This window comes from Grus americana, chromosome 3, assembly GCF_028858705.1.
Source record: "Grus americana isolate bGruAme1 chromosome 3, bGruAme1.mat, whole genome shotgun sequence".
NCBI classification, from domain to species: Eukaryota; Metazoa; Chordata; class Aves; order Gruiformes; family Gruidae; genus Grus; species Grus americana.
The window spans coordinates 115,390,878-115,400,456 of record NC_072854.1 but is presented as its reverse complement, the minus strand read 5'-3'; the positions used below and the strand labels follow the sequence as shown (position 1 = coordinate 115,400,456).

The 9,579-nt window shown below is 64.6% G+C and overlaps 2 protein-coding genes across 2 annotated transcripts; both read left to right on the top strand.

Moving 5' to 3' along the window:
• Positions 1-1,418: 1,418 nt before the first annotated feature.
• LOC129204598 (uncharacterized) lies at positions 1,419-3,692 on the top strand. The gene is made up of 7 exons (XM_054820824.1): positions 1,419-1,496; positions 1,710-1,945; positions 2,139-2,312; positions 2,448-2,489; positions 2,641-2,890; positions 3,211-3,277; positions 3,359-3,692. Exons 1-7 carry the CDS (start codon positions 1,419-1,421, stop codon positions 3,673-3,675), a joined length of 1,164 nt encoding a protein of 387 aa, XP_054676799.1. The 3' UTR covers positions 3,676-3,692.
• On the top strand, positions 3,691-7,030 carry LOC129204597 (T-cell activation Rho GTPase-activating protein-like; the record flags this gene model as incomplete). The annotated part of the gene is made up of 8 exons (XM_054820823.1): positions 3,691-3,891; positions 4,086-4,247; positions 4,332-4,441; positions 4,609-4,804; positions 4,982-5,099; positions 6,024-6,115; positions 6,202-6,467; positions 6,605-7,030. Coding segments are annotated over 7 exons (954 nt in total), but the record flags the coding sequence as incomplete, so codon positions are not given.
• Positions 7,031-9,579: the final 2,549 nt, after the last annotated feature.

The window sequence follows — 9,579 nt, the reverse complement described above, 5'->3', positions numbered from 1 at the left end:
GTCCTCTGGAGCTTTGAGTATCTCCCGGGAGGAGCGCCGGGAGGGGAGCGCAAGGGCAGGACGTAGGCAGGGCACGATGGCCAGGAAGGGCTCGAGGTCCCTACGCAGCCGCCGTCCCCTGCAGCCATCCTCCTTGCGCGCTGATTGTCGGGCAGTTTCCTCAGACCCGCTTCGCTCACGGCAAGGGCAGAGATTAACTGCCACGCCGGGCGCTCTAAATGCCTCAGCTCACCCAAAAAGCTTTGGAAGCGGCTCCAGCAGCAGCCGGGCTGCCGAGGCTTCGGTGCATGCCCGTGTGATGCAGGGGACGCCCGCACCATTCTGTGTTTGGAAGCGTTATCACCGTCGGCTCGGCAGCCCTTTTGCTTGTAAGCGCACGTGTTGCAAGTTATGAGTTACAAATTACAGCTGTGACTTAGAGAACTTGTAACTTTGAAACCTAATGAATGAATTGGCGAAGGAGTGAATCCACACGTCAGACTGGTCTGGACAAAGTGGATGTAGCCCTTGTTTGCCATTCTTCTTTGTGTGTTTTATGAACTCATAGACTAGAGTTGAATTTATGGAGTACGTTGTCCTACCAATGTGAGAGATCCAAACAGACCACGACGCTGCGCAGTCCAGAAGCAGCTTCCTCCTGTTGCTTGGCACGGTCTGCTGGACAGGGTGGGTGCTATTTACTGGTTTGAGCAGCTCTACAGAAAGCTGCTCAGCAGTAGCCAACGCACCCCTTGGGTTCTCAAGGCTGTTTGCAGCACAGATGCAAAGCACAGCCCCGTAGCAGCTCCTGGGAAGAAATGTCCTGATGCAGCTCATCCAACGGTTGCATTTCAGGACTTCTGCTGCTCCCTCTTTAAACTCTGCTGGCCTTCGCTGGGCTACGGCGGCAGCACTTCAGGCTGGTCTAGGTTCTGCCAATCGTCCTGGGGCATGAACGGTCCTAGCGAGACCAGCCTTCAGACATCCCAGGCCCTGGAGACCTGCCCGGCGGGGGGAAGGCTGGAGCAAAGAAGAGGTGCCCTCCGTGCAAGAGGCTCCGGCAGGATGAGGTGTCAGAGGATGAGATTAGAGAAGACTTGAGCAAAGCGGGGAGGCAGAAGACGTCCCTGTCGGGCCCCCACGGGGTGCGCCCTCAAGTGCCGAGGGGGCTGGCAGGTGGCCTTGCGAGGCCCCTCCACAAGGGAGATGCGCCTGAGGACTGGAAGAAAGCAAAGAGCCCATGGGCTGAGGAGCAGCGCAGTGGCCGGGAAAGCGGCCGAGCGGCCGGCCCCAGGGGGTGGTGGCCGGTGGCACCAAGTCGAGTCGGAGGCCAGGGAGGAGCGGTGAGCCGCGAGGCAAGGGGCAGTGCCAGCAGGTGGAGGCAGGTGGTCCTCGCCCCGGGCTGTGCCCTGCTCTGGGCTCCCCAGTGCAAGGCAGCCATGGCCATCCTGGAGAGAACCCTCAGCCCAGTGCCCCCCCCAGTGCCCCTCCCACTTTCCGTTGGGCTCCCAGCGTTGGTCAGTTGGAGCCAACAGCCCGCAGAGACAGCAGCACGGAGCTGTGCTGGCTGCGAGGAGGCAGGATCTGGCCGAGCAGCCACTAGCACCGGCACCGGCGGCCCGCTTCCCATCCTCGCCATCGCCGGCTGGCGCGAGTCCTTGGTGCCCGGCGAGGGGCCTCCTGTCCCGGGCGTGATGGGCCAGGCCAACTGCTGCTGCGGCTCCAGGTAGGCTCCCCGGGCGGCTTGGGGACACGCGGGCACGGCCGGGCCCCGCAGCAGCAGCAGCAGCAGCAGCAGCAGCAGCAGCAGCAGCCTTTCTCATGCCCGCCGCTCGCTGCTCCGCAGGGAGGCTCTCAGCGAGGCCGAGGCGGTGCTGAGCGCGGACGTGCAGCTGAGCCGGGGCCGCGAGAGGAGCGCGAGGCGCCTTCTCCTCCTCCAAGAGGAGCTGGTGGTGGCCAAGTTGCAGTAAGAGCCTCAGCGCCCCGCTGCCTTTGCCCCATGCCTGACCCCGGCACCATTGCGGGGACACCCGGGCACCAGCCCCAGGCCCCGGGACCTTGGTGCTGGACGCATCGATCCACGTCCGTGCCAAGGGCAGGTGGGGGAGCCCGAGGAGGCCACCTCCATGCAGCTCCCTGCCTTCCCCTGCTCTCCACAGAGGTGGCACCAGCCTGCGCCCACAGCTGCGCCTGGCCCTGGAGCAGCTGTGGGTGCTGAGCGGCAGGAAGGAGGCGGCGGGGGAGGAAGAAGAGGAGGAGCAGGAAGGCAGCGGCGTGGACAGGAGCTCCCTCGTCTTCGTCTGGCCCAGCGGCTCCTGCATTGCCACTTTCGGGCGAGTTGTGCTCCACGGGGCTTCGTCCTGCCCCGTCTCCTTGCCCATGGGGCAGGGCTGTGCCGGCGCCCGCCTCTGCCCACGGGCTGGGGGGCAGCGGGGCCTGACGCTCTTTCTCCTCCTCTCTGTCTGCAGCTCCCGGGCACTGAAGGAGCTGTGGCTGGGCACACTGCTGGGGTGAGCCGGGGGAGGGATGCTCCGGGCGCAGCCCGACGGGGGAAGACAGCTCCCCAGCTGGGGAGAGGTGCCCCCGCGGCACCCCCCGACAAGAGAGAAGAGGTGTCTTGGGGCTCAGCCGGCCCTCTCCCTGTCCCTTCTTGTGGCACAGGGCACCCGAAGGAGCCGCGAAAGTGCGGGTGACCCGTCTCCCATCGCTCCAAGTCCTGGAGAAGGAGCTGAGGCGCCGCCGTGCCGTGAGTGTCTCTCTGGCCTGGGCTCTGTCCCCGAGCGAGCGCTGGTCCTGCAGCTGCCGAGCAGCAGAGGCACGGCTGCTCAGCTCCTCGCCCTCTTTCTCGCTTGGCCAGGGGAGGACATTCAGCGCCAGGAGCCTGGAGAGGCTGCTGGAGGGCCAGGCCAAGGTGAGAGCGGCGGCCTTTTGGCCACCTCTGGCTGTGCCGCCGTGTGCGGCGAGCGGAGCGAGCTCGTGCGGGACAGAGGGCTGGAGGGAGGGAGGGTGCCGCGGTGCCACTCAGGGAGCGGAGAGGCTTGGGGAGCCCCCAGGAACGCCGGCACGTCCCGGCTGTTGGCGCTGGGAGGAAACCCGCCGCGCGGGGCAGAGAGCCCGGGAGAGCGGAGGGTCCCGGCTCTGCCGCGCGCGGGCTGCCGGTGCCGGGGGGCAGCTGGCTGGTGGCCCTTTCTGCTGTGGGGCTGCCCTCTAAGCACAGCCTGCTTCTTGCAGGCCGATCGCAAGCAAGGGCTCGCGCCGGTCCCGTCCGGCGACGCGGGGGCACGCTGCCGCTCAGCAGGTGAGTATTGGAAAGCAAGGCCAGCTCCTGCAACCGACCGGCTGAGCTGTGCTCACTTGTCCCTTGAGTGTCGCCATGCAGGTGCGGTAGCCCGAGGGAGGACGTCGGCGGGAGGAGCAAGGACACCCGCTGGGCAGCGGCCGCTGGATGTGGTTCTGCGGGGACAGGGAGCCTCTGCTGCTGCTGCTGCTGCTGCTGCTGCCCCGGGGCTTGGCAGGGCGAGGGCTGGGCCGGGCTGTCCCGGTGGCACGCCGGCTCTCGGGAGCCTCCGAGCGAGCCAGAGCCGCGGTTCCGGCCGCTGGCTCCCTGCCCCCCCTGCCGCACCGCTCAGCGCTGCGCTGCAGGGCAGGGCAGGGCAGGGCAGGCTCCGGGAGCGCTGGCCTGGCGGTCTCCATTGAGGGGCTCGTGCTCTCTTTTCCTTTGCAGCAGGAGGGAGCAGCTGCAGCAGCAGGAACAGGAGGAGGACACGGCTGCCCTGGCCCTTTGCTCTGCGGCGCAGCCCGGCCGCTGCCCAGGCGCCAGGGCAGGCGGGCTGCGGCTGCAGCAGGGCGCTCTTTGGCCAGCCCCTGGCAGCCGTCTGCGGGGAGGAGGGCACGCTGCCCCGGCCCATCCAGGTAAGGCAGCCTGGACAGGGGGTCCCCAGCCCTCCAGGTGCTCCGTAGAGGCTGTGGGTGTCCCCGGGAGCTGCGGGGAGGAGGGCCTGGGCACTTCAGCCCCAGCAAGGAGCCAGGTCTGGGGCAGCGCTCTGGCCGGCGCTGTTGGAAGGCAGCTCCGCAGGCAAGCAAGCGTCCTCCTGCCTCTCCTGCAGGAGCTGCTGGCTGTCCTGCAGCAGGAAGGGCCATCGACGGAGGGGATATTCCGGCAAGCTGCCAGCGTGACAGCGCTTCGGGAGCTGCGGGAGGCCCTGGACCGCGGTGCAGAGGTGGAGCTGGGAAGGCAGCCGGCGCTGCTGCTGGCTATCCTCTTGAAGGTGAGCGCTTGGGAGCTGCCGCCGGAGGAGCTCCTGGCTGGCCTGGAGTGTCCAAAGGCTCAGCTGGAGGCCCGGGCCTTGCAGGACTTCCTGCGAAGCATCCCCTCCAAGCTCCTCGTCAACGACCTCTACGAGGACTGGATGGCCGCCATGCGGAGGACCAGCAAGGAGGAGAAGATGGCAGAGCTGAAAGCGTAAGCGTGGGCAGCAGCCTGCCTGTTGAGCAGGAGCCCTGAGCGCTGGCCGAGAGCACCTGGAGAGCTGCGCGACACAGCCGCCGCCTCCCACCTGCCTCGGGCGAGCCTGGGGGATGGCTGTGGGCAGCATCTGCTCCATGAACCTTGCGTTCCTGTTCCCTCAGGGTGGCCGAGAAGCTGCCCGCGGCCAACGTCCTCCTCCTGAAGCGGCTGCTCTCCCTCCTCCGGCGCATCGCCCGCAGCGCGGGCACCAGCAGGATGAGCTCCAGCAACCTGGCCATCTGCATGGGGCCAAGCCTGCTGAGCCCACCGCACGAGGACCTGCTCCCGCTGGAGGCCATGCTGGAGGCGACCGAGAAGGTACGCTGTCTGGCCCTGCTGGCTGCGGCCTTCCCGGCCCGGCCCATCCTCCGAGCTTGGCTGCTCAGAGGTCTCCGGCTGCCTCCTGCCTGGAGCGAGGGTCGGGAGTGGGAAAGGCCGCTTGCTCGGCCCCGTTTTCCGGCAGCTGGCTTGAGAGCAAGGCTTTGATGTGTGCAGGTGAAGGTGCTGGTGGAGTTCCTGGTGGAGAACTGCAGGGAACTCTTTGGGGAGGAGACCGCTGAGCTTTGCTGTCCAGCAGCCGAGGAGTCGCCAGCCCCCAGGCAGAGCTCCCGAGGTAAGCGGAGGGACCGAGGCTTGTCACAGCCTGGGGCTCGGGACGCCAGAACCCTCGGCGTCGTTCCTGGCGGGGCTGGGCAGCGAGCGTCGCCCTCGGAGCCCCGCTTGTCCCCTGGCCTCTCTTGGGCCGCTGCCTCTCGGGGCACGAGCGCTTTGTTTTGCTCGGCAAGGTGAGCCGAAGCGGGCAGACAGGGCAGCCGAGGGCTGAGCCCAGCAGTGGCGTAGGGCTTCGGCGGGCTTTGGCCGGAGCTGGTTTCTCCTTCCCAGAAGTCCCTCACCGTGCTGCACGTGCTTTTTCTTTCGAGGCCCGCGTTTGGCAGAGCAAAGCGTCCCTGCGGTCAGAGCAGAGCCCGAGCGTCAGGCAGACGCCTCGCCGCGCACGCCCGCCTCTCTAGAGCTCGGTGTCCTCCGAGAAGCCGGGGGAGATACGGTGGTGGGGTCTGACGCGGGAGAGGTAGGTCAGGTCCCCAAAGCCCGTGACAGCGTCTCTGGTGTGGGAGGGGAGTTTCTGGAGAGGCCAAGTGGCTGCTGTGCCCCTGCCTGGCAGCAGAGCTGCTGCGGGTTTGGGCGATTCCTCCGGCGCCCGGGATGGGCCGTGGTAACGAAAACTGGCACGCTTGTTTCTCAAAGGCACTGGGCATGTGCTCCAGCAAACCAAATGCCCACAAAACACCGTCGGAAGGGCAGAGGGGAGCAGCCGCTGACTTCCGAGGGCTTTTGCCCAGGTCCTACTTCCTATCAGAGCTTCATCGAGTCTCTTTGGAGGGGGCGGGTGGGGGGGGGGGGCGCTGTGCGGACCGTGGCGGATGCAAAGCAGCCAAAGGGCTCTCCTCTGCAGAGCTGAGGTAGCAATTTGTCCGGGAGCTGCTTACGGCTCCGGGTCATCTCTTGCCACCTGCTACCTCCGACTTTTCTGTTGTAGGCACCTCCGGCTTTGCCTCCGAGCACCCCCGAGAGCGCGGCAGACTCCCCGGGGCGCCCCGAAGAACTGGCGAGCCTTTCAAGGGAAAGAAGGTAAACTGAGCCGGTTGTGGTTCGAATGGGAACGGACTCCAGCGGATGGTGGCTTTCCCTCGCTGATACCTCTGTGGGATGGAAAGGTTTGCAGGCTCTCCCCAGGCCGAGGGAAAAAGAAGAGAGCGAAAGAGGAAACAGGCCTGGGGGGAGGAGAGTGAAAGCCCCGTGGAAGAGACGAGGAGGAAGAAGAGGGCAGAAGTTTCTGGGGCTGGACCAAAGAGAAGAGGCAGGAGGGTGCAGGAGGCCAGGAGGCCCACGTGGAAGAGACGAGGAGGAAGAAGAGGGCAGAAGTTTCTGGGGCTGGACCAAAGAGAAGAGGCAGGAGGGTGCAGGAGGCCAGGAGGCCCAGGTGTGTACCAGGCTCTGCCGCCCATCTTTGCCACGAACGGTTCCTCGTGAAGGGTGTGCCCCAAGGAGAGGGGAACAAAGCCCTGCCTCGTCCTGCCCTTCTGGCTTTATGGGAGCTTTCTGACTCTGTTGTTGCAGGTGCCGATTCATTTTCCCTGGCTGAAGCGCTGTGAGTCCTGGGCCCCCGCAGCTGTTGTCCACAAATAAAATGATCTTTTGTCTCTTCGGACTGTGCCTCCTGCCGTGGGATATTCGGGAGTGGGGAGCTGTGGTCTGGGGATGAATTGTCAGGGAGGAGTCTGGGATCGTCCCTTGTCCCAGCACCCTTTGCAGCAGGCATCAGGGCCGAGTGGAGGCGCTTTAGGAGGGAAACTGTAATGGGTTTGCGTGGCAAGGTTTTGGCAGCGGGGGGGGGCCTACAGCGGTGGCTTCTGTGAGAAGCTGCTAGAAGCTTCCCCCGTGTCCGATAGAGCCAATGCCGGCCGGCTCTAAGACGGACCCGCCGCCGGCCAAGGCCGAGCCCATCAGCGACGGTGGTAGCGCCTATGGGATAACATAGTTAAGAAGGGAAAAAACCCCCCTAGCGGGAGCTTTTGCAGCCGGAGAGAGGAGTGAGGAGATGTGAGAAACTCTGCAGACACCAAGGTCAGTGCAGAAGGAGGGGGAGGAGGCGCTCCAGGCGCCGGAGCAGAGATTCCCCTGCAGCCCGTGGAGAAGACCATGGTGAGGCAGGCTGTCCCCCTGCAGCCCACGGAGGAAGGATGATGGGGAGCAGAGATTCCACCTGCAGCCCGTGGAGGACCCCACGCCGGAGCAGGTGGAGGCACCCACAGGAGGCTGTGACCCCGTGGGAAGCCCGCGCTGGAGCAGGCTCCTGGCGGGACCTGTGGCCCCGTGGAGAGAGGAGCCCACGCCGGAGCAGGTTTGCTGGCAGGACTTGTGACCCCGTGGGGGACCCACGCTGGAGCAGTCTCTTCCGGAAGGTCTGCACCCCGTGGGAGGGACCCCACGCTGGAGCAGTTGGTGAAGAACTGCAGCCCGTGGGAAGGACTCCTGTGGGAGAAGTTGGTGGAGGACTGCCTGCCGTGGGAGGGACCCCACGCTGGAGCAGGGGCAGAGTGTGAGGAGTCCTCCCCCTGAGGAGGAAGGAGCGGCAGAGACACCGTGTGATGAACTGACCACAACCCCCATTCCCCGTCCCCCTCTGCCGCGGCCGGGGAGGAGGGAGAGGAATCGGGAGTAAAGTTAAGCCCGGGAAGGAGGGAGGGGTGGGAGGAGGTGTTTGAAGGTTTGGTTTTATTTCTCATTGCCCTACTCTGTTTTGCTTGATAATAAATGAGATGACTTTTTTTTCCAAGTTGAGTCGGTTTTGCCCGTGACGGTAATTAGCGACTGATCTCTCCCCGTCCTCATCTCCACCCACGAGCCTCTCGCTACATTTTCTCTGCCCTGTCCGGTTGAGGAGGGGAGCGATCGAGCAGCTTTGGTGGGTCGGCCGCAAAAGAAACCCACCCCAGAACCCCAAGCAGAGAGTCCCAGAGGGGAGGGTGGACGTTGGAAAGGACCTGTGGAGGTCCTTGGGTCCAACATCTGCTCAGGCAGGCTCCCCTAGAGCAGCTTGCCCAGGACCTCGTCCTCTGGAGCTTTGAGTATCTCCCGGGAGGAGCGCCGGGAGGGGAGCGCAAGGGCAGGACGTAGGCAGGGCACGATGGCCAGGAAGGGCTCGAGGTCCCTACGCAGCCGCCGTCCCCTGCAGCCATCCTCCTTGCGCGCTGATTGTCGGGCAGTTTCCTCAGACCCGCTTCGCTCACGGCAAGGGCAGAGATTAACTGCCACGCCGGGCGCTCTAAATGCCTCAGCTCACCCAAAAAGCTTTGGAAGCGGCTCCAGCAGCAGCCGGGCTGCCGAGGCTTCGGTGCATGCCCGTGTGATGCAGGGGACGCCCGCACCATTCTGTGTTTGGAAGCGTTATCACCGTCGGCTCGGCAGCCCTTTTGCTTGTAAGCGCACGTGTTGCAAGTTATGAGTTACAAATTACAGCTGTGACTTAGAGAACTTGTAACTTTGAAACCTAATGAATGAATTGGCGAAGGAGTGAATCCACACGTCAGACTGGTCTGGACAAAGTGGATGTAGCCCTTGGTTGCCATTCTTCTTTGTGTGTTTTATGAACTCATAGACTAGAGTTGAATTTATGGAGTACGTTGTCCTACCAATGTGAGAGATCCAAACAGACCACGACGCTGCGCAGTCCAGAAGCAGCTTCCTCCTGTTGCTTGGCACGGTCTGCTGGACAGGGTGGGTGCTATTTACTGGTTTGAGCAGCTCTACAGAAAGCTGCTCAGCAGTAGCCAACGCACCCCTTGGGTTCTCAAGGCTGTTTGCAGCACAGATGCAAAGCACAGCCCCGTAGCAGCTCCTGGGAAGAAATGTCCTGATGCAGCTCATCCAACGGTTGCATTTCAGGACTTCTGCTGCTCCCTCTTTAAACTCTGCTGGCCTTCGCTGGGCTACGGCGGCAGCACTTCAGGCTGGTCTAGGTTCTGCCAATCGTCCTGGGGCATGAACGGTCCTAGCGAGACCAGCCTTCAGACATCCCAGGCCCTGGAGACCTGCCCGGCGGGGGGAAGGCTGGAGCAAAGAAGAGGTGCCCTCCGTGCAAGAGGCTCCGGCAGGATGAGGTGTCAGAGGATGAGATTAGAGAAGACTTGAGCAAAGCGGGGAGGCAGAAGACGTCCCTGTCGGGCCCCCACGGGGTGCGCCCTCAAGTGCCGAGGGGGCTGGCAGGTGGCCTTGCGAGGCCCCTCCACAAGGGAGATGCGCCTGAGGACTGGAAGAAAGCAAAGAGCCCATGGGCTGAGGAGCAGCGCAGTGGCCGGGAAAGCGGCCGAGCGGCCGGCCCCAGGGGGTGGTGGCCGGTGGCACCAAGTCGAGTCGGAGGCCAGGGAGGAGCGGTGAGCCGCGAGGCAAGGGGCAGTGCCAGCAGGTGGAGGCAGGTGGTCCTCGCCCCGGGCTGTGCCCTGCTCTGGGCTCCCCAGTGCAAGGCAGCCATGGCCATCCTGGAGAGAACCCTCAGCCCAGTGCCCCCCCAGTGCCCCTCCCACTTTCCGTTG